The sequence below is a fragment of the Pseudorca crassidens genome, chromosome 3, assembly GCF_039906515.1.
Source record: "Pseudorca crassidens isolate mPseCra1 chromosome 3, mPseCra1.hap1, whole genome shotgun sequence".
Lineage (NCBI taxonomy): Eukaryota > Metazoa > Chordata > Mammalia > Artiodactyla > Delphinidae > Pseudorca > Pseudorca crassidens.
The window spans coordinates 167,339,201-167,363,725 of NC_090298.1; the positions used below are offsets into that span (position 1 = coordinate 167,339,201).

At 48.9% G+C, this 24,525-nt stretch overlaps 1 protein-coding gene across 4 annotated transcripts in view; it reads right to left on the reverse strand.

Moving 5' to 3' along the window:
• Window positions 1–24,299, reverse strand: part of VAV1 (vav guanine nucleotide exchange factor 1) — a 52,533-nt gene extending 28,234 nt beyond the window's left edge. For 3 of the 4 annotated variants that reach the window (XM_067733997.1, XM_067733996.1, XM_067733995.1), the window contains exon 1: window positions 21,744–22,265. In XM_067733997.1, coding sequence (XP_067590098.1) covers window positions 21,744–21,947 — 204 coding nt within the window. In that variant the 5' untranslated portion in view covers window positions 21,948–22,265. Of the gene's footprint in view, window positions 1–21,743; window positions 22,266–23,600; window positions 23,673–24,128 lie in introns of those variants that run through there. The other variant, XM_067733998.1, reaches the window with a different exon arrangement.
• Window positions 24,300–24,525: the final 226 nt, after the last annotated feature.

Below are 24,525 nucleotides of genomic sequence, written 5' to 3' on the forward strand. Positions count from 1 at the left end.
CATTTGCAAAATTTTAGAATAAGCAGAACGAACCTATGGTGATAGAAGTCAAATCAGTGGTTGTTCTGGGTGGGGAGGGTGGTAGAGATTGACTCAGAAAGGCCACAAGTAATAGAAAAGTTCTGTATCTTGATAAGGGTATGGGTTGCACAAGGGCACACGCTTGCTAGAACTGATTGGATGGTAACTTGAAGAACTGAGTATTTTTGTGTATGAAAATTGGACTTCAACTTTAAATGGATAGCATTTCCCATTGCCTAAAACATGTAAAACAAACAATCGAACAAAAAAGCTGATTAATATCTAACACATCTAACAAAAGAAGTACAAATCCTATATGGAATAAATTATAAAATTTTACGGAAAGATATGAAGGAAGATCTAAATAAATAGAGTGAAATATATACTAACTCTTATCTAGAAAGACTCAGTATTTTTTAAATTTCAGCCTTCTCCAAAATGGAGCTATAGATTCAATGCAATTTCTATTAAAAGCCCAGAATGGTTTTTCATTGAACATCTTTCATGTGACCATCACTGAACTCCAGGGCTTTCTCTCAAACCTACTACCTTCAATCCCTGGAGCCAGTAGGAATATCCTGGGGTGGTAAAGTAGGGAGAATTTTGGAGAATAAATTCCCAAAGCATACAAGAAGGGAATTCCCTGGTGGTCCAGTGGTTAGGACTCCACGCTCTCACTGCCGAGGGCCTGGGTTCAATCCCTGGTCGGAGAGCTAAGATGCCTCAAGCCCCAGCAGTGCAGCCAAAAAAAAAAAAAAGGATATGAGAAGATCCTACTTGCTGTGTGTCTTTGGGCAAATCACCTCCCCTCTCTGAACCTGTTATGAAAGTTCCTAAATAATGGACCATCATAATGCCTACTGTGTCAGGTTGTTGTAACATGATAGAATAATGCATGTAAAGGGCTTGGAAGGGTGTGAGCCCTCAGTATCTGGAAATGATCATTATCATCCTCACTATCATCAAGATCACCATTATCACCATAATCATACCCATTTCTATCACCATTATTACCATCATGATTATCACATCATCACTGTTATCACCACCGTGATCATCATCACCATCATCTTCATCATCATCAACATCACCATCATAATCACCACTACCACCACCATCATCATTACCATCATCATCTTCACCATCATTACCATCACCATCATCATCATCAATGTCACCATCATGATCACCACCACCACCATCATCATCAATATTACCATCATAATCACCATCACCACCACCATCACTGTCACAATCATCATCGTCACCATCAACATCACCACTGTCATCATCACTATCGTTGTAATCACCATCATCATCTTAGCTCCAGCTGGAAAGCCCAAGAGCATTCACTGACCCATCAATTTTCAGAACTGGAAAAGACCCCAGATATCAACTAGTCTCCAATGTTCATCACCCAGAGAGAGGAAAAAGCCCAGAGAGGAAGAAGAAGGATTTATTCAAGGTCACAAGGCAAAATGGGTATCTCGTAGCACCTCCCAGGCCTTAGTTCTATTCCTGCTGCCTACCTGTGGCAGAGGTCACTGGCAATCCACCAGAATTCATGCTTTTTCTTCCACGATATGGAATTGTGGCTGTAAAGTTGTCCACACAGCCAAGGACTACATTTTCCATCCCCCCTTGCAAATGGGTGTGGCCATATGATTGGTTCTAGCTAACGGAATGTGAGTATTCACCATGTGCATCATTGTCCGGGCAGTGTATTAAATTTAAGAAGTGGGATTGCCTTCTTCATACTCTAGTTTCCCCTGTTGTCTGCAGGCAGACAGAAATGATGCTGAGACTCTAAGGGATAGTAAAGTCACAAATGAAAATAGTCTCTGAATCACCCCATGAGAGAAAAGCCTCCCACCTGGTACCAGGAGGAACATTGGACTACTATGTGAACAAGAAATACATTTCTATTACATTAAGTCACTGAAAAGGCTTATGTGTTACAGCAGCTAGTGTTATCCTAATACCGTAGCCTTAAGGGCCAGAGTCAGCTGTGGTCTGTTGGATCCTCAGAGGCCCCATGACTGCCCACTCCAGTTCTTCTTGTAATTGTTTCACTAATTACACACATGGAAATAAACAAATGGTTGGAATCTGGGCTAAAGACTCCTCTCATATCTGCCTGGTGAACTCCTACTCATCCTTCAAGGCCCCTCTCCTCTCTTCCCCCATTTCTCCACCCAAGTGGAATCCTCAGCCTCATTGCCCTACCCCAGGATCCCTTAGTATAATGTCTCTCCCCACCCCAGGCCTGACCACAAGGTCTGTGACCTGCTCTGTTCCCTCCACCAGAAGAAAGCAGGGCCCAGAGTTGAGGCATCTCTGGAGCCTGGATGTGGTGGCATGTAGTAATGCCCAATTAGTGTCTATTGAATAAATAAACAACATGGGGATAAGTAGAGGAGAGTCTGGACTTCTTTTCCCACCCGGGGTCAGGTTTTCAGAACAACGCACCGCCCTTTCATTACCATCAACTTCTTCATTTACAGCTGCGGAAACAGGTTCCTTCATCCATCAGTGGGCACTTCAAACTGAATAGGTTCAAGGCGGACATCGTGGCTACTTTAAACCCATTCCTACCCCAGGCTCTCCATCTCCACACAGAGACTCAGCTGAGGAACCCAGGATGATTCTTAACACTCCCCAAGCAACATAATCAAGTTAGATTATGTTTATGGATTATTTTCTCCAAACCAGGAACGCATCTAAGTGTTTTGCAAGTATCAGTTCATTTAATCCGTTCGAGAAGATACATGCACCCAATGTTCACAGCAGCACTATTTACAGTAGCCAAGACATGGAAGCAACCTAAGTGTCCATCAACAGATGAATGGATAAAGACGATGTGGTACATATATACAACGGAATATTACTCCACCGTAAAAAAGAATGAAACAATGCCATTTGCAGCAACATGGATGGACCTAGAGATTATCATACAAAGTGAAGTAAATCGGACAGAGAAAGACAAATACCATATGATATCCCTTTTATGTGGAATCTAAGAAAAGGATACAAATGAACTTATTTCCAAAACAGAAACGGACTCACAGGCTTAGAAAACAAATTTATGGCTACCAAAGGGGAAAGGTGGGGAGAGGGATAAATTAGGAGTTTCAGATTAACAGACACACACTACTATATATAAAATAATCAACAAGATCCTACTGTGTAGCACAGGGAACTCTACTCAATACTTCGTAATAACCTATATGGGAAAAGAATCTGAATCACTTTGCTGTACACCTGAAACTAGCACAACATTGTAAATCAACTGTACTCCAATATAAAATTTAAAAAATTTTTAATTCATTTTATCCTCCCCTTCAAGTCAATCAAGAGGTACTTCAGATTCACCATCCAAACTACCTCTCAATCCAAGCCCTTCTCACCATTTCCATTGTCAAATCCTGAGGCAGACACCACCATCTCTCACCTTTGTGACTGTATTAGCCTCTTCTGTGGTCTCCCTAATTCATGTTTCACCCCTCCCAGCCCACCTCCACACAGCAAATCTGACCATGAAACCTTGCCATGGTCACCCATCGACCTCAAAATAAAGTTCAACCTCACTGTGGCCTGCAAGATTTGGTCCCTGTGGAATTCTGCAAGAACTCTCTTTTTTCTCATGCTACCTCCCCTACGTCGGCTCCAACTTGGCAAAGATGGTTTCCCCACCCCAAATGCAACATATTTTATGTTTTCTTGCCTTATGCCTTGTTCCCTCTGCCTGAATGCCCCTTGTGATCTTTTACATAGAGATTTCAGCTCCTACCATCTAGAAGTGGAGTCTATTTCCCCATCTTCTGTGTCTGGGCTGGTCTCGTGACTGACTTTGGCCAATAGAAAGTAGCGGAACTCCCAGTGTGTGGGTTTCGAGCTTAGGCAACCAGACCGCATGGCAACCTCTGCTCTCTCTTTCTTGAAACACTGTTACCAAATGACAGAGCTCAGGTTAACCTACTGGAGGATGAGTGGCAAGGTGGGGCAGAGACCAGCAGTCTTTTGGAGGCTGCAAGGAGGCAGGGAAACACCTGCTCAGCTCCCTTTGGGGTCCGTGGCACCTCCATCCGTCCAGTCGGGGGACTCTAGTGGTCTCTCCCTTCCTTTCTCTTTTCCTTTATTTTTGTGATAATAGACCTTATTTTTGAGAGCAGTTTTAGCCTCACAGAAAAACTGAAGGGAAGGTAGAGAGACTTCTCATACACCCCTCTACCCCAATGCATGTGTAGCCTCCCCCATTACCCACGTCCCTCACCAGAGAGGGTACATTTGTTACAACCGATGAACCTACATGGACACATCATCACCCAGAATCCGAAGTCGACATTAGGGTTCACTCTCGGTGTTGTACGTTCTATGGATGTGGACAAATGAATAATGACATGTGTCCCCCATTACAGTATCATACAGAATATTTTCACTGCCCTAAAAACCCTCTGTGCTCTATGCATTCATCCTTCCCTCACTTTAACCCCTGGCAACTCCTGATCTTTTCACTGTCTCCATAGTTTTGCCTTTTCCAGAATGTCATAAAGTTGGAATCATACCGTACATAGCCTTGCACATTGGCTTCTTCCACTTAGTAATATACGTTTAAGGGTCCTCCATGTCTTTTCATGGCTTGACAGTTCATTTCTTTTAGCGCCAAATAACATTCCATTGTCTGAATGTACCAAAGTCTATCCATTCACCTACTGAAGGGCATCTTGTCGGCTCCCAAGTTTTGGCAATTATGAATAAAGTTGCTATAAACATCCGTGTTCTGTATGGGACATAAATTTTCAACTCCTTTGAGTAAACATATTTTCTTTTGAATTAAGCATTATCATTACATTTCAAACCCACGTGCAATAGTCTCTAATCGCATGCCCTTCTTTCCCTCCCCACTGGTAACTCCTATCCAGAAATGGGTGTGGGTTTTTCCCATCGGTGTCCGTGTTCTTTTACTATGCATGCATGTGTCCACAAACAATATATGGCGTGGTTCTGTTCTGTTCCATGCCCCTTGCCTTTCTGCCCCGCCCTCTCCCTGCCTCTCTACAGCCTCATTTCCCAAAGTTGTCTCTGAATAGTAGCTAGGTGAATCAAAACTGCCTGCAGGGGCCAACCCCTGCCCTCCGGAGGCTCCAGCCATTCGTAGGAGGAACCATTTATTGAGAACTGAGCCTTTTCCAAATCTTACACTAAGAGTCTGACATGCACAGGTTTTGTTTGTTTGTTTCTTGGCCGCGTGGCACGCAGGATCTTAGTTCTTCGACCAGGGATTGAACCCACGTCCCCTGCAGTAGAAGTGGATTCTTCTTTTTTTTTTTTTTCTGTGGTACGCGGGCCTCTCACTGTTGTAGCCTCTCCCGTTGCGGAGCACAGGCTCCGGACGCGCAGGCTCAGCGGCCATGGCTCACGGGCCCAGCCACTCCACGGCATGTGGGATCCTCCCGGACCGGGGCACGAACCCGTGTCCCCTGCATTGGCAGGCGGACTCTCAACCACTGCGTCACCAGGGAAGCCCTGGATTCTTAACCATTGTACCGCCAGGGAAGTCCCTGACATGCACAGTTTTGTTTAATTCTCCCAACGAAGTTGCTACTGTGATCTAATAACAGTTGGTACTGAGATCTAATAACTAATAATGTTATTAGTTGCAGGCTCTAATAACATCTGCCCTTCCAGTTATCCAAACCCAAAACACTGGAGTGGCCTTGACTATTTCTCTCTTACTCCACTGCCAATCCATTAGCAAAATCGTACTGGTTCCATTGGTATATTTCTCTATTTCTCTCTTACTCCACTTTCAATCCATTCCAAAATCCTATCCGTATATATTCAAAATATACCCAGAATCCCACCCACTTCTGTCCACCTCTACTGGTCCAAGCCACCAACATCACTCCCCTGGATAACTGTGATGGCCTCCCCAGCGGACTCCTTGCTTCTTCCTCTTTTTTAAAAATTTTTTTTGGCCGCGCAGCATGCGGGATCTTAGTTCCCCAACCAGGGATCGAACCCGCGCCCCATGCAGTGGAAGCGGAGTCTTAACTACTGGACCACCAGGGAAGTCCAGGACTCCTTTCTTCTGCTCCTGGGCCCCTGTAATTTATTTTCAACCCAACAGCCAGAGTACTATTGTCAGAACCCTCCCGAGACAACCCACCCAGATACAAACCCAAGTCCACTCTGCAGCTCACAAGACTTGCACAACCTTTCCCTGTCACCTTCCTGCCCTCACCTCCTCCCTATCGTCACTATTCCTAGAACAAGTCAGACACGATTCAGCCCCAGGACCTTTGCACGGACTATTCTCTTCTTCTTAGAATGTCCATCCCCCCATTAACCTGGTGCCTCCCTTCCTTGTCTCTTTTGGGCTTTTGATGAAATGCCACTTCTCAGGGAGAACTTCCCAACCACTCTATTTAAAATCTTAGGGAATTCCCTGGTGGTCCAGTGGTTAGGACTCGGCGCTTTCACTGCTGTGGGCCCAGGTTCAATCCCTGGTCCGGGAACTAAGATCTTGCAAGCCACATGGCGCAGCCAAAAAAATAAAATAAAATAAAATTGTAACACACGTGTATTTCGCTTATTTATTTTGTTATTGTCTGTCTGTGTCCCCCCACCCCACCCCTCCCACACACACTAGGACATCAGCTCCACGAGGGCAGGATTCTCTGTGTAGCTGGTTCACTGCTGTAGCCTCAACACCTAGTACAATGCCTGGCACACAGTAGGTGCTCAAAAGAAGTTGGTGAAGGAATGAAACCCCATTTGACAGATGGGACAACTGAGGCTCAGAAAGGAGATATCCCCTTCCCAAGGATGCACAAGTAGAAATGGGGAGCCAGATACCAGCTCTCTGCGTCCAGAGGTCACACTCCTCACCCGACCTCTTCAAACCACGCCAGGCTGCCTCATGGTGCCACGTCGCAGGTGGCATTGGGGGGGGTTCAGCACATAACAGGAACCATACGTACCACTCTCCAGCCCAGCAGCCTTTGCAAGGTCATGGGCTGACTCCAGGTTCACCAGGGACAACAGAACAGATGGCCCTGTCTGGCCTAGGGAGGAAGTTCCCCGTTGACCTCAGGAAGATCAGCTGAGACTTAAGACTGCTTCCCCCCAGTCATGTGACACCTCAAAGGGGGAAAGGGGGTATGACTCATCAGCCCCCTGGCTGGAGTAGGGCCAGCTAAAGCAAGGGGCTCCCTCCGACAGCAGGAATGACAGAGGTTAGACCACTAGAAGGTCTAGTGGTAGCCTGAAGTGTGGGTGAAGTTGGCAAAGGACAAATGTAGGAGGGGCATGGGAGACTATTTCCTCCCTGTTGGGAGAGGGGGCAACCCCCTCAGTTGGCTCAGAACCTCAGAGTCAGGCTGGCATCTTGCCCATATGCAAATCAGCACCCAGACACTTCCCCTTTGCCTGCAGTTCCCCCAACATCACAGCCCCTGTCCCAGACAAAGAAAGAGCTGGAAAGTTTGGCCAGTTCACCACCCTCTTTCAGGGAACCAGTGTGCAGGGACAGAGGCCCCTTTGGGTGGTGGAGATGGGGGGACAGGAGATGGGGGGCATGGAGCAGGAGAGGGAACCCAGAGCTGAGCCCATGAGTGCAGGAGCCAGCTTCCCCACACCCACCCCAGCCCCAGGGAGCCTACCGGAAACAGGAAATGCCTGTTACCAGGGTTTGCTCAGGGGAGTCGAGAAAGAGGGGCCCTCTGTGTTCAGCCCTTGCAGCCCCTTAATCTCGAGGTTGCAAAACTTCATTCTGCAGACCAGAGAGGGTGGGTGTGCTGTGCACCCTTTTCGAAGCCTGCAAACAGAGGTGCAGAGTATAAACGCCTCTTCCTGGCCTTCAAAACCCACCCTGCTCCCGCCGTCTCTCTCCTCTCCCCTCCCCTCCCACCCCAGCACACGCTCAACATCTCACTGCCAGTCCAGGGGGTCAGACGTACAGAGTTTGACTCCGAGCCCAGCCACTGCAAGCTGAGGGACCTTGGATGGGTCACTGTACCTCCTGGTGCCTCTGTTTCCTCATCATCACCATGGGAATAAAAATACTCACTGAATCTCCACTCTAGCCCCCGGCCTACCGTTCAGGGTCATACATTCATTCAGCAAGCATGTATCGAGTTCCTACTGAATACCAAGCCCTGGGACCTGTCGGCAGCCAGACAGAACCCTGTCCCCACAGAGCTTACAGTCTAGTGGCAAGACAGACGCTGAGCAGAGAGGCACATGAATCGCTGGTTGATCACCACTGTGGTAAGCCTGCACGTGAAAAAGCACGGAGCCCTGTGGGATCTGGTTAAGGGGGAGATGAGTCTGGTAAAGCCAAAACTCAGAGACGAAGCAAAGAGAAGAAGCAGTCCAGGAGAGCCTTGCGCACAGCCAGTGGGGAAATGTCAAATGGTGCGACCACTTTGTAAAAGTGGTTTGGCAGTTAACAAGCTAGGTGTGCACCTCCTATATGACCTATTCCATCCCCAGGCGTTTACCCGAGAGAAATGAAAGCGAGTGTTGATACAAATGTTCAGAGAAGTTTTACTTGCCAAAAAGTGGAGGCAACCCAAACGCCCATGGACGGGAGAACAGATAAGCAAACTTAGTAAGTCCGTGCAACGGAATACTACACAGCCAATAAGGAATAAAGAACTAAGACACGCGACAGTTCAGTGAATAGCAAGAGAGTTATGCTGAGTGAAAGGACCAGCCTGAAAGAGTACACATCTATGCTCCCCTTGATATAAAACTCTAGAAGATGTGTAATAGGGAAGAACAAAGCTAACTACATATTGGATCTGTTTCTTTTACTCTAGCCCTTGTATAACTGCCTTTGCTACAAGTTAAGAATGTAGCCTGTAGCCTGAAATATACAAGATAGCCCCATCTCAAGGCTCTGACCTTTAAAGGTATTACACTTTTCCATTCATATGGAGATAAAAGTTGTTCAGAGAATAATGTTAATCTTGTTGGAGGTTTATAGGAACATTGTGACCTAACCTACGTGGACAGCTGCAAAAACAAAGGATTCTGGCACCCAGAAGTTTGCAGCAACCAACCACACCCTCTCCCCTTTTAGTATAAAAGAAGCCTCGGGCTTCCCTGGTGGCGCAGTGGTTGAGAGTCCGCCTGCCGATGCAGGGGACACGGGTTCGTGCCCCAGTCCGGGAGGATCCCACATGCCGTGGAGCGGCTGGGCCCGTGAGCCATGGCCGCTGAGCCTGCGCGACCGGAGCCTGTGCTCCGCAACGGGAGAGGCCACAGCAGTGAGAGGCCCGCGTACCGCAAAAAAAAAAAAAAAAAGAAGAAGCTTAAATTCTAGCTCAGGGAAGATGGTTCTTTGGGACACAAGTCCATCTTCTCAGTCTGCTGGTTTTCTGAATAAAGCCTCTATTCCTTGCCCAAACCACCCATCTCTCGATTTATTGGCCTGTCATGCAGCAATCGAGTTTGGACTCGGTAACAGATACAAACTAATCTATAGTGACCAAAAGCAGATCTGGGATTGCTTGGGAATGGCAGGTGGGGGTTAGGTAGGAGGGATTACAAAAGGGCAGGAGGAAACTTTTGAGGTGACAGATATGTTCACTCTCTTGATTGTGGGGCTGGTTTCACAGGTCCAGTGTGTCAACATTTATCGACTTGTGTATTTTAAATATGTCACTGATTGTATGTTCATATGGCTGTTTTTAAAAAGCCAGCAGGAGACCAGATTCCTGCTGTGTGTTTCCCTAAAACTAGGAGCTTTAGAGGAGCTTTTCAGGGATGAGAGGATGGGAAGCCACCATCGGTCAATAATGCAAAAAACACTCCCCTGTCCCATTTTTTGTCCCTACCCTTGATAAAACAAAATAAGTGAGACACAAATATATGTTTTTTCTGTCCAAATGAATCTTACTTTAGAGTGTGAGGTGGGGAGAAAGTGTCCCAGGCGAAGAGAACAGCATACAAGGGGTATCTGCTCATTTAGCCGCCCCTTCATTGATTTGGCAAATATTTATTGAGCATCTATTATACTCCAGGTACTGGTTTAAGTGCTGGGAATACAGCTGTAAACAAAAGAGATTCACATCCCTGCCCGTGTGAGGCTGACATTCTGGCAGGATAGAAGGTGGTAAATATTAAGTGAGAAAAATAAGATAAGGGGATGGGGCATGCCAGGAAGGGGTGCGATTCTAAATGAGAGGGCCAGGGAAGGCTCATGGAGAGAGTGACATTTGAGTAAAGACTTGAAGGAGGGAATGATCTGGGTAGGTGTCTGGAGGAAAAGCATTCCAGGCAGAGGAGGCATGATACCTTAGTATCACCCGTCCATCGCCCATTAGCCCATTCCCTGAATTAAATCCTCTCTGTTTGAAAGACCTGAGATGACTTCTGCTTTCCTGGCTGAATCCTGACCAGGAGAACCAGAAATCTGAATCTAAGGCTATCTCCGTAACCACTTGAAAGGCTCATATGCTCCCCCTAAAAGAGGCAGTATTCTTATAGTGCTTGTGGTCACAGGTTTGGGGGCCTGGCCACTTGCATTCAAATCCAAGCATAGCTACTTATTCACCTGAGCAACTTACTTAAACTTTCCACATTTCTGTTTCCTCATCTGTGAAATTATGATAATAACAGGTAACCAGTGCTTTCCAAAGATGGTCACAAAAATATCACCCATCCAGTGTGCTCTTCTGCACTGTGACTTGCCACACCCCCCTCAAGAGGTGGAGTTTGATTCACCTCCCATTGAATCTAGGCTGGTCTTAGCGACTTGCTTGTCACTGAGAATGCAGCCAAGTGCACCGTATGATTCCTAAGTAGGTTAGAAGAAATCCTCCAGCCTCTGCCTTGGTTCCTTGAGAAACACTTGCTCTCTCTCCACGCTCCTTCTCAAAACCCCAATCGCCATGTTGTGAGGAAGCCCAAGCCACACGGAGAGACCAGGTTTCCAGGCAACAGCCCCAGCTGAGCAGAGCTTCAAGTCGTCCCAGCCCAGGCACTCAACAGGGGAGTGAAGAATCCTCCAGATGATTCCTGCCCCCAGACATTCAAGGTTTCTCATCACAGAGCTGACAAACCATCATCACCATGCCCCATCTGAATTCCGGACTCACTGAATCTGTGAGAAGGATAACATAGTTATTGACATACGTCTTAGTCTGGGTTGGTTTGTTTCACAGTACCAGATAACTGAAGCACAGAGGTACTTTCTCCATGAGTTTGCTGTGAAAATCAAATGAGTGCATAAGTTGTAAGTAAGTAGAACAACACTTGCACGTAGTAAGTGCTCAGTAAATGGGAACTGTTTCTGTTGTTATTCATTATACTTTCTGAACCTATTCTCATCCACTTCATTAAAACTGTTCTTTTCATCTTAAAAAAAAAGGGTGGATATATGTATATGTATAACAGATTCGCTTTGCTGTACACCCGAAACTAACACAACATTGAAAATCAACTATACCCCAATAAAAATTAAAATAAATAAATAAATAAATTTTTTAAAAAACTATTCTTTTCAAAGTACCAAGACCTGGATGTGGATACGCTTTGCTCTTTGGGTCCCTTGACACTATGCCCTTCTGGCCACTTGACACTACAGCCCTATAAGTTAGGGACTATCCTTACCCCCTTTTCAAAGAGGGGGAAACCAAGTCACGGAGAGGTTCAGCAACTCACCCAAGATCCCCAAGTCAGGATCGGCACCCGGACCCCCAGGCAACCGGAGTCCACGGCCCTCAAACAGGGTTTCTCAGTCTCAGCACCACTGATAATCGGGCAGCTGTCCTGGGCATAAGACAACACGTAGCAGCATCCCTGGTGTCTAATCACTTCCCTCTGCTCTCCCTTCTCTTGCTCACCTTCTGCCAGCAGATCCTTCATTCTCATCCTCCTGCCACAGGCTTTGCACAGCCTTTGTCCTCCCTGCCCCCATGCTTCCCAGAGCTGGTTCCTCATCCCTCAGCTCTCAGCTTTCCTTGACCATCCTCCAGAAGCCTGCCGCCTTTGTTCTTCTCCATCCTGACCCCTGGCTTATTCTGTCTGCAGCGTTTACTACTGTGTTTTATTGATTTGCCTGTTTACTGTCTGTAACGGGTTAAATGGCAGACCCCAAATAGATACATCCACATCTGATCCCTGGCACCTTGGTGAGTGTGATGTTATTTGAAGAAAAAAAAAAAGGACTTTGCAAGACAGCATTAAGGACGTCAAGGTGTGGAGATCTTTCTGGATTATGAGACAGACAGACACAGAGGAAACAGCCACGTGAAGATGGAGGCAGAAGTTGGAATAACGCAGCCACGAGCCAAGGAACGCCTGGAGCCGGCAGAAGCCGGAAGAAGCAAAGATCGGATTCTCTCCTATAGCCCGGAGATGGAGCAAGATGCTGCCGACACCTTGTTTTCAAACCTCTGCCCTCCAGAACAGTGAGACAATATAGCTGTTGTTTCAAGCCACTCAGTTTTTGAGACTTTGTTACAGCGGTCACAGGAAACAAAACACAGGCAGCCTTCTCTCCCACAAGGCCATGAACTCAGGAGAGCAAAGGGGACATCTGTGGTGTTCTTTCCCATCACCCCAGCCATCTGCACAGCGCCTGTTGCCGATGATAAAATAAATGAATGCCTCACGTGAAGAAGCTCTCAATCTCACCTTCACCCCAGCCAGTAATTGTTCACTTCTCTTTGGATTCCACCCCATCCCCCCAACCCCGCCCACCCACCTCCCCACTCCCCTACCCATCCCCCACCTCCCTGGACACAGGAAACTCACTCCCTCCAAAACAGTGGTTCTCTCAGGGGCGATTCTGCCCCCCAGGGGACATTTGGCAATGCCTGGGGACATTTTGTGGTCACTACTGGGGTGGGGGGAGAGTGGGTGAAGGTCAGGGATGCTGCCCAACTTCCTACAATGCACAGGGCAGCCCCCAAGACAGAGAATGAAGCCCCAATTTCAGCACTGCTGATGCAGAGAAACTCTGGACTCAATTTATTGATAGTACTTGATGCCAATATAAACATCGATTGATCGATTGCCTCCTAACATCTCTTCCCCGTTCTTCTGGTAACAGTCCCTCAGTTTCCCAGGTGAAACAGCCCCTGCCCGAGCCTAGCTCCTTTGGGTAGAGTCGACCCCGCCCCCAACTCCAGAAATAGGCATGTGACCTGGCCTAACCAATCAGACTATACATTCTCCCAGGCACAGCAATTGATTCAGAACTGAACATGTTACACCCCCCCGCAAACATTCATGTCCAATGAAAGAGAGATCTGGGGTTTAGAGGCCATTAAAGCGACCCTCCCATTTTCCATTGGACACACAATTGTGGGAATAAAAATTTGGTATATCTGGGCACTCTCTTTTGCCTCCATGAGGGGAAAGGATGACTGAAAATGGAGGGAAACACCACAAAGAAAGCAGACTTAAGAGATAGAGTGCAACGGGGAGAGAGGAGAGGGTTCCTGAGATATCTCCTGAGCCCCTGGATCCAGCCGGACCTGAAGGCATTTCCTCCCAAGCTTGTCAGTTATATGAGGTAATATTATTTTTGACTAAGCCAGTTTCGGTTGGGTTTTCTGTCACAAGATCTAGGACTCCAGCTTGAAACTTCTGCAGACTAAGTTCAGAATTTCCTCAGACCTTAAACTTCTCCAACTGAACATCCCTTATTTCTTCCACTATTCCCCAAGGGACCTGACTCTCATGTTCCTCTTAAAGCCCAGGTCTCAGAACACCATCCCTGAGATCAAAGGGGACAGTCCATCTGTCAATGTAGTGAGATCTTTAAAATCCAGCTATGCCCATCCAACACACCCTCTGGTCCTGCCCACTTCCTGGCACCATTAATGTTAGCAAGGGAGACAAACAGAACTTTGTCTTTCGGTCCCTCAAATATTCCCCAAACTCCCACATGCAAATTGACATGTCACCTCCTCCAGGAAGCCTACCCTGATTGTTTCTGGGGGTTCTCTTCTCTCTGCTCTCACAATACCCTAGGCTTCACTCACCCATCACTGAGTGTGTTAATCTGTGTTGTAACTGCCTATTTCCTCGTCTGTTTCCATGAGTTTCATGATGGTCTGCGTCTCATTCATTGTGGGATTCTCCAACAGAATGTCTCAGAAATGTCTCTGAGGTGGGTGGTAGTATCATCATTACTATTGTTGTTATTATTGCTGTTATCACCGTCTTCATTTGCCTCATTTTACAGATGAGAAAACAAAAGGTGAGAAGCCACATAACTCGGAACTAGTAAAGGCAGGATAATCTCAGCCAATCCATCCTCAATCATCGCTAACCAACTACCACTAACCAGTAGTAAGTAAGCACTCAACAAATACCTCCTAAATCAGGGAGGGATCAGCAAACTCTGTAAAGAGGTAAACAGTAATTTTTAAATTTTTTTGGCTTTGCAGAGAGAAAGCAGCCACAAACAATGTGTCAACAAGTAGGCAAGACCTTGTATCAATTAAACTTTGTTTACAAAAAGAGGCAGCCAGCCCATGGGTTATAGTGTGCTGACCCCTGTATTAAATGAATGAAAAAATGAAGTGAATATTTGATCAACATTTATTGAGCACCTACTATATGCCAAGTGCTGTTCTAGGAACTGGGGACACAGTTGTGAACCAAACAGACAAAAAGCTTTGCCCTGACACTCCAGCGGGGGAAGCAGATAATAAGCAAATAAGTTAAAAACTATGGTAAGTCAGAGAGGGCTAAGTACTGTGGAGGAGGGCTTCCCTCGTGGCGCAGTGGTTAAGAATCCGCCTGCCGATGCAGGGGACATGGGTTCGAGCCCTGGTCCGGGAAGATCCCACATGCTGCGTAGCAACTAAACACGTGCTCCACAACTACTGAGCCTGCGCTTTAGAGCCTTCGAGCCACAACTACTGAAGCCCACACGCTTAGAGCTCATGCTCCACAACAAGAGAAACCACCGCATCGAGACGCCCATGCAACCGCAACAAAGAGTAGCTCCCGCTCGCTGCAACTGGAGAAAGCCCGCGCACAGCAACGAAGACCCAATGCGGCCAAAAACAAACAAACAAACAAACAAATAAATAAATAAGTACTGTGGAGGAAAATAAAAGAAGGAAGAGAATGGTGGGGGGAGGGGGCGTAGGCAGGGGCAGGGGGTGTGATTTTTACATATGGAAACCAGGGGAAATCTCTCTGATAAGAAACCTTCAGGAGATAAGAGAACAACCAGGGTGTATATCTAGGGGAAGAGGGATTTGTAGAGAAAGAACAGCAGGTGCAAAGGCCCTGGAGCTGAATTGCACCCGGTGGGTTCTAGGAACAGTGAGGGCGGGCCCACATGGCTGGAGTCCAGTGAGGGGGGGGGAGAGAGGGAGGAGATGAGGGCTGAGAGGTGGGCAGAGGCCAAATGCATAGGTTCTTCTGGGTCATGATGAGAACTTTCACTTTTACTCCAAGGGGAGCCATGCGTGGGAGGGCTGGGAGCAAGGGGAGGGACAGGGGTTTCCAGCACCCGCTGTGAGAGTCCTGAAGGGTGACATTTCCCAGTATTGGGCCCAGAGAGGAAGTCAGTGAACAGAACAGAATGGAATGGGAAAGAACGCACAGCGCAAATGTTGACACCCCCACCCAGGCTTCTGTCCCGGTCAGCCCCAGTGGACGTGTTTAGATGCGATCTTCCACCCAACTCAACCCAACCCACCTGGCTGAGATTTGCTTGCCCCAAGCCCCACCCCGAGTCCCCAGCTGCAGCCTTCCCCCATGGCTCTGGTCCAGGTCTTCCTCATTCCTCATCCCACAGAGGTTTCCTCTAAACTAGCCCCCTCCAGACCTGCAACTCTGAAGCCAGCTAGGCATCACCCTGAGGTCCTCTGGCACTGCCTTCTCTATATCCACCCAACCCATTTCCTCGTCCTCCCTGGCACCCAGCTAAGCTACATTCCCATTCCTGTCTCGCGGTTGGATGGGACCATGTGACCAGTGGAACAAGAATGGAGGTGATGGTGCCACTTCTGGGCCTGGCCCCATGCAAACCTCTCAGGGTTTCCCTCCTCATAACTCCCTCCTTGTCCTCTGGCTGAATAGAGAACTCCAAGGGCTTCAGGGAGGATGGGGCCATGAGATGGAAAGAGCCCAAGTCCTGTAGGGACTTTGTAAAGAAGGGCTATCCTCTCAATCCCCCAGTTGAGCCAAACTGGATTGTGACATAAGCTAGAAGTAAACTCTTTAAATTCACTGAAGCAATGCATTTCATTACAGCAGCTAACATTTTGCACCCGGACCTATACCACATCCTACAGGCAAGCTCAGATCCACTGAAATCAAATTAGCAAAAAAGAATGACTCCCATTAATTTAGCACTTGCTATACATTAATTGTACGTCAGTCACCATTATAAGAACTTAACTTACCTTATCATGTTGAACCCTCACATAACCCTGAGATAAAGGTGCTGTCCACACACCCATTCTGTAGATAAGACAACCTGGGCAGAAATAGGTTAAGTAATTTTTTTTCTCCAAGATCACAAGGCTAGTAAGTACCTGACTTGAAATTCAAAGCAGCCCAATATATAAAGAGTTCCTAAAAATCAATAAGAAAAAAATGCCAGCAGTCCTAGAAGGAAAAAAATAATGGGCAAATGATATGAATAAATATTATTTTGCAGAGAGAAAATATAAATAGTTCTTAAACATAAGAACAGAGGCTCTACCTCACTCAGAATAAGAGAAATGTATATTGAGTCATAATGAGCTTCATTTATCACCCAAGTTGGCAAAACTCCAAAAGCATAACAACTGTTGGCAAGGCAGTGGAGAAACCAGCATTCTCATTGCTAGAGGTAATGTAATTGGAACAATGCATATGGGAACAATCCCATACAGAGAACAATTTGGCAGGATCTACTGAAAACACAGACTCACCCGCTTTGAGCCAGCAAACCCTTCTGAGAATTTATCCCATGGATATACTTGCTCATGTATCTGGCTGCAATAATAACATTTATATGTAGCTAGATACTTTTCTAGGTTCTTGATAGTAACTCATTTATCCTTCAGAACAATGCTTCCAGATGGGTATTTATTATCTCCATTTTACAGATGAGGAAACGGAAGCACAGAGAGGTTAAGTAACGTGCCCAAGGTCACACAGTAGAGGAGCCAAAAAACAGTTCATGGACAAGGTTATTCATCACAGTTAGTTTGTCAGAACAAAAGCCTGGTGCAATCCAAGTGCCCATCAATAGGGGTGATGGTAAATTAAGTGATCCCCAAACCGTGCAATGGAATACAGTTTAGAGAAACTGTCCCTGGCCACATGCCTGCGGGGTGGCCAAAAAAGAAACAGAGTAGGGATCCTGGTACCAGGCTGCCTGGGTTTGAATTTCTGACTGTCACTTTCAAGCTGGGTGCCCTGAGGCAAGTGACTTAACTTCTCTGTGCCTCAGTTTTCCCATGTGCAATATGAGGATAATGATAATATCTACCTCGTAAATTGTTATGGAGATTAAACAAGTCAGTGTATAGAAAGTGTTTCGACCAGGGATCAGCAAACTTTTTCTACAAACATCTGGATAGTAAATATCTTCACCTCAACAGGCCAGACACTCTCTTCATCAATTACTCAACTGTAGAGTTGTAACTGGAAATCAGCCATAGATAATACATAAACAAATGGACGTGGCTGTATGCCAATAAAACTTTATTTATAAAACACACTTGTGGTTCAGATTTGGCCCTCCCATTGTAGTTTGCCAGCCCCCAGTTTAGATGAATACCTGGCACACAGTTAGCCCAGTATAAGTGGTTTGTTGAGTAAATGGACAATCTAGAATATCATGCAGTCATTTTTTAAAGAAGCATGAGAACAATCTCTATGTATTGATTTGGAAAGATTCTCAAGATGATGATTAAAGTGAGAAAAGCAGGGTATAAAGCAGTGGGCGGTATGTGCCAACTTTTGTAGTAAGAGACGAGGGTAGTTAATAAAAACCTGCATTCCTATTTGCATAAGGAAATTCTAGAAGGCTATATAGTCAACTTAAAGAAAAAAGGAGTCACTTATGGAGGAAGGTAGCACCTGGGTATCTGAAGAAGATGGCTAGAGGTTACATTTTTTTTCCCTGTGCACCTTTTTATGTGTTTTGATCTTTGAATGATACACATGTATTATTTAACCAAAGAGTCAAATATTTTAAAGATTCTACCAGGCTGTCTGTCCCCCAGCACAGGGTGTCGCAACCTCAGCACTGTAGACATTGGGGCCGGATAATTCTCTGTTGTGTGCGACATTGTCGGACGTTGAGCAGAATCCCCAGGCTCTATCCACTAGATGCCAGTATCAGCTCCCAGACGTGACAACCCCAACTGTCCCAGGACATAGCCAAGGATCCCCTGGGGGCGAAACCACCCCAGTTGAGAACCACTGCCCTAACCCAAACTCCTCCAGGCTGTGCTATGCTGCCAACCTTCCCTATATCCCTCATTTTCCCTAAAAAGACTTTTTATAGAGGGTTTATCAGGTGTCAACACAGTGCTGAGAAGTATTGAAATACTACAACAGTCTTCCCCCAAAAAGGTGCCGTTTTTAGCCACAGTTCACAAATGGGGAAACTGAGGCTCAGGGAGGCGAAGCCAGCAAGTGATGCTGTCAGGACTGGCTCCCAGGTCTGTCTCCTCCAAGCCACCACCATCAACCCCCACCCGAGCCCACACCTCCTATTCTAACTCTCCTACCCTCTCCCTTCCCTGCCTCTGCTAACAGCACCAGCATTTACAGGCTGGGGACCGAAGCACAGAGAGGTTAAGTAACATGCCCAAGGTCACACAGTGGGGGAACTGAAAAAAGATTCATCATCTTGGCTCCAGTGACCCCTCCCATCCTGAGTCTAATCAGCTCCCCCGTCCTGGTGGATCCTTCCCACAATGACTGTCACATTTGTCTCTTCCTCTCCACTTCCTCAGCTTTAAAGTTTCATCTCTGCCACCCGGAATTTGGGCTCCCAGAGAGAGTCAGAGTGTCTGGTCATCACTGTGGCCGCCTATGATGGTGTCATCGTCTTTCTGGGTCTCAGATCTCAGCTTGGAGACTCGCTTCAATCTGACCTCGCCCATGAATCATGCCCACCAGCCAGCCCACTCACTGCCCTGCAGCACAACTACGTGGGAACCGACCTGCTCCCACCTCAGAGCCTTTGCACTGGCAGTGCCTCCTGCCAGGAGTGTTGTTTCCTCAGACTCACATGACTCGTTCCCTCACTTTGCCCAGGTCTTTGCTCAAATGTTGCCTCCTCAGTGAGGCCTCCCAGACCTCCTATGCAAAAGTGCAACCCCACATTCCCAAGCCCCCTTCTCCAGGCCATGTACCACCTCTGACAATGTATGTGTTTCCTTATTTGCCCACTGTCAGTGCCTCCCACTAGAATGTGGGCTCTTCGACGACAAGGGTTTGTGTGTGTCTTTTTCCCACTGTCTCAGCACCAAGAAGAGGCCCAGCGTACATGATAATTGTTGATGAATGAACGAATGAATGAATGAATGAATTAATTAATATGCTCTTCCCACTCTCTACCCAGGGAACAGTGGAGCGAAAGCCGAGGAACTCTGAGGAGGAAATGAGAGAAACTAGGAAGCATCCTAATTCCAGGCTCCACACCTTTATGCCATTGTGTGTCCCCCACCCCATTCCACCCCCATCAGGAGCCCTCCCTTTTCTCTCTCTGCCCTTCCATATCCCACTGGTAGTTCATGGCCCAGGCTTAAATCTGTTGATGGACAGGGACTTGAAAACTTAGAGAGGCTGTTCTTGTGATACCTCCCTCTGACTTAATGTGACCACCTTTTAGCTTCCTGCTCATGGCCCCACTGTGAATGGGGTACAGGGCTGAGCTTCAAAGGGAGACAAAATGCACAGGGCAGGATGGCACAGAGCTCCCAGATGGGGAGGATCAAGGAACACCCCTCCCCAGTGCAGGGCCTGACACAGCTAGGCACCGGAACCCAGAGCAATTAGAAAACTCCTACTCACCCTTCAAAACCCAGCACAAATGTCCCCTCTTGCATCAAGCCCAACTCTCCCAGGCAATGTCTTGCCTTTGCTCCAGGGCCCCCAGCCCAGAGATTTCTTCCTCTGCCCTGGTCCTGACAACACAGGGCTGGGGGATGTCTGTCTCTCCCAGTCTGGGAGCACCTTGAGGGCCAGACCCAGGCCTGGGTCCTCGGTGTTGCCCAGCACAGAAAATCAGGACACATTAGTCCCTGCAGCTGCCCTCCTAGAGAATAATGCCACAACCCCTTGCCTTTTATCAGAAAACCAGCTACAGGGAAGATGCAGGGAAGGATAGAAGTTCATCCTTAAGTCTAACCACTTTCCCGTTAGCTGCTGTTGAAGCCTCACTGGATCTCGACTGCTCGCTAGTCTGGGGCCTGACTGGTCTGACAGCTACTTCCTTCTGTGTGGAAGCCAGGAGGCAAGGAAATGGAGGTAAATTTGGGATGGCCTGTGGCCAGAGCAGGTGGCTGGGGGTGGCAGGGGACTCTCTAGGGTTCCCCCGCCGCCATTCTTTCAGGAAGCCTGCCTGGGCTAGGGGAGGGTGGGCCTCTTCCACGTGTGGCCCTATCCTCAGGAAACACCCCCAGGGACCCCCATAGGCCCACTCCCTGATCACTGACTGCCCCTCCCCCCATCCGCACAGGGCATCTCAGGCCAGAGAGGAGGCAATGCCCCAGCCTGCCCACCATCCGTCCCCAGAGAGGTCCCCCTCTAGCCCACAGCGCGTCCAGACAAGCCTTTCCTCCCAGGGTAGGGCCTGAGGGCTGGATAGCAAGTGTCAGGCCTGCAGGGCAGGCAGGGCACCCCCAACCACCAGCCATCACTTTCCACCCAGAACTCAGGAGGCCAGAGGGAACCAGAGAAGGTACAACTGAAAGAGAATCCAGTCCAGTTACCTCCCCCACCCCACCGCATTCAAATAGGGATTTGAATAGATTTCCTGAGCTGGGGGCGGTCACAGTCAAATCCTCCTCCGCCTGGACCCCGGGGCCCTTGCAGAAATCCCTACAGAGAAAAAGCAGCTATTTCTAGGTTCCCAAAACCCCAGGACCCACTCTCAGGGTTCTGGACCAGGTCCTGCCTCAATGTGCCCCCTGGGATGGATGGAGTTAGGAAGACCAGAGCCCCGGGCCCATAGCACCCCACCCGCCCCATGCTGCCCCAGGCCCAGGCAGGAAGCCAAGGGGAAGATGTGAGGGGAAGGAAGGGGCCCAGCGCCTGGGAGGAGGAGACACATGTGGGGGAAGGAATCGGAGGAGGCCCCTCCCCCATAGCCAGAATCTTGGGGGGTGGGGGGGTCAAAGGAGTTGAAAACCTCAGGCACCCTATTGGCCACCCAGGGGGTTCCTAGCCCCCCTCAAGACCCCCACAGAATCCCTTTTTGGGGCTTGATCCACACTGGAGCCAGCCTGGGGTTTTGGGAGCTTTAACCCCAAGTTTGCCAGTTCTCAGCCTAGATGTGGGTTAACTGTGAGCCTATGAGCCCATTCCCGTTAACCTTGGGTGGGCCACCCCTGTATCCCCGAGTGTTACAACCCCCATATCCCCCGTACCCTCTGCCAGACCCCGCGGCGGGGGGGCATCCTCCTCTCTACACGGCTGGCCCAGAGGTGCAGAGCACCAAGCCCCTGGGTACCAGCCTGGGATGCCTCCCACCACCCACCCTGGGGCAGGTCCGTCAGTGGCCGTCTCACCTGGGACATCTGGGGACGCAGGTTGACCTCCCGCAGGTTGATGGCTTGGGGCAGCAGGTTGTTGAGCAACTGGCACAGAAGGACGCCATCCCGGAGGGCCTGCGCCAGTTCGCACACCTGGGCCCCATCCCAGGTCACGCGGTGGCTGGGCGGCAGCACCCGGCACTGGATCAGCCAGTGGGTGCACTGGCGCCACAGCTCCATGGCTGCTAGCTTCCCGGGCCGGCCTGTGCACCCTCGCGGCCTCCTTCGCCGCCCGCCCGCTTGCCTCCGCTAGCTAGCTACCACTTCCTCTTCTTTGCCTGTAACTGTCGCCCTGAGACGGGGCGGAGGGGGAGCCGTGGGAGTGTGTGGGGGGGGGCACCTGCAGCCCAGCCCCAGCCCAGCCCCTTTCAAGCAGGACCTGGCCTCTCCTTCCCCCACCAACTAGCACTGGGGCATCTGGGAGTGGGTTCAGGGTAACAAGGAGGCCTGCCGCCTTCCTCTGTGTCCAACCCAAGAGCGTACAACCTCGGAAACATACTCAAAATCCACCCTGTTCGCACCCCTCCCTCCTCCGCCTCCACCCTCATCCAGCCCCCAACCTTGGCAGCCTGGACCAGCAGCACAGTGTCCTCTGCCCCATGGCCGGGCTCCTGTCCTCACCCCCCCCACAATCTGTACTCCCCACATCAGAGGGCACCTATGAACACCTAAGTCAAGTCAGGATGCCCCCACAGCCCCCCTCGTCTGGGATAAAAGTCATCCCTGCAGCCCACAAGGGCCTGCATGAGCACTCATCACCTCCCTGCCCTACTTCTCCCACTCTCCCCCACTTTGCGCTGTTCCAGCCAAACGGGCCTCCTCAGTGTTCTTCCAACATACTAGGTAGCCCCAGAAGTTTGCCCTAGCATCCTGCCACAAGGCCTTTGCACATGCTAGTCCTCTGCCTTAGGCAATTTCACGGCCAGCTCCCTCACTTCCTGCAAATCTTAGCTCTAGATCATCTTCTCATGAAGTTTTCCCAAACCTCTCCATTTCAGATCACAGCCTTTTTTCCCACCCCATCACACCCTATCCCACTTCCCCACCTGTTATTTTATTATACTTATTTCTTTATTGTGTATTGAGAAATTTGTGTCTGGTGTTGGAACCACTCCCCCCAGCACCTGGCACATATACATGCTCCATAAATATTTGTTGAATGAAGAATGAATGAATAATTGAAAGCTCTATGGCTCTACCTCTGACATTTATCCCAAATCCGTTCATTTATTTCCATGGCCCTGGCCACCATCATCTCTTTCTTTGGACTTTGATAGTGTCGTTCATTGGTTTAGCAAATATTTACTGTCTTTGTAGCCCTTATCATTATCTGAAATCATGTGCTCGACGAGGTCTCTCTACCCACCTCCACCCCACTAGATTGTGAGTAGTCTCCCCCCTCCGTCTCACAAGCACCCACCCACCCCACCCGCCACCCGAGCCACCCCCCGGATTTTCCTTTTTAATTATTGTAACCACTAAGGGGCGCTAGACTCCTTTCACTGGACATACCCCCTACCCTCTGACTGTATCAAAACCAGGCGGGGGGTGGGTCAAGGAAGGGATACCCCTCAGCCTGTCCTGAGACTGGAGTCTCTTCCACATTGGCAAATGGGGAAGCCCAGCCTGGAAATTCCCAGATTTACGATCCTACAGGCACCAAAACTTTCTTCCCCAACCATCCGTGGCTCTCTATGCGCCAATTTTCTCATCTGTAAAGTGAGTGACAGTAACCTTCACCGTTTAGAATTACGGTAGGGGTCAGAGATGGTGGGGCTGCAAAGATCAGAGGAAGACAGGATAGCGCTCCAGGGCTCCGGGCTTGAATCCCACCTTGACCAATCACAAGCCGTGTCAAACTTGGGCAAACTTGGGCTGAGCTGTCCCATGCCTCAGTTTCTGCATCTAGAAAATGGGGTGATGAAAACAGTACCCATCTCATTGAGAGGTCTACGTAAAAATGCAATGTGTTGAAGCTGGGCAAGCAAAGAGAACAGTCCTGGCATACAGTAAGCGCTTAATGAATGTTAGCTGCAGCTACTGCTTTCAATTCTGTTGTTATTATTATGCGCTCTCAATAAATTTGGCCAGAGCGTCCTCTGTCTGGTTCCAGATCCTTCCCTCCCCCACCTTTCTCACCCTTGTCTCCGGGCGACAGGATGGAAGCCCCCCTCCCCTCCTTCCCTCCACTTAGGAAACCACCTGAAAGTTTACCCCCCAGTCCTGCCAGAGTCTAGATCAGCTCCAACGTTCTGTTACTAGGAGAGGCTGTCGTGTTTTCCCGCATCTCTCTCCACAAAACCCGACACCCAATGGGGTTCCTTCCCGGAAACCGAGGGGGGTGGTCTGGAGGAAGCTCACCCGGTCACGTCACAGCCGCCACCACTCCCTGCCAGGCGAGAGAGCCCGTAGGGACCGCCCCGCCCCTGCCCGGAACACTGAGGGGCTTAGGAGACACCGCCTTGCCCCTTCCCAAGGGGCCAGGGATGCTTAGGACCAGCCGGAGGCCCTAAGCGGAATCGAGGGGCCTGGCTCTAAGGGGCGGAACTAAAAGAGGAGTGAGGCGATGAGTGGGCGTGGTCAGCCCGAGAAGGGCGGGGGCAAATTTAAGGGGGCGGGGTCCACTAGTAGGAACGGAGTTTCCCAAGGGGGCGTGGTCTACGGGAAGAAGGTTTTATCTGAAGGGGGCGTGGTTAGCGAAAACAAAGTTTCTAAGGGGGCGGGGCGAGAACAAGGGGGCGGGGTGAGAGCCCGGAGG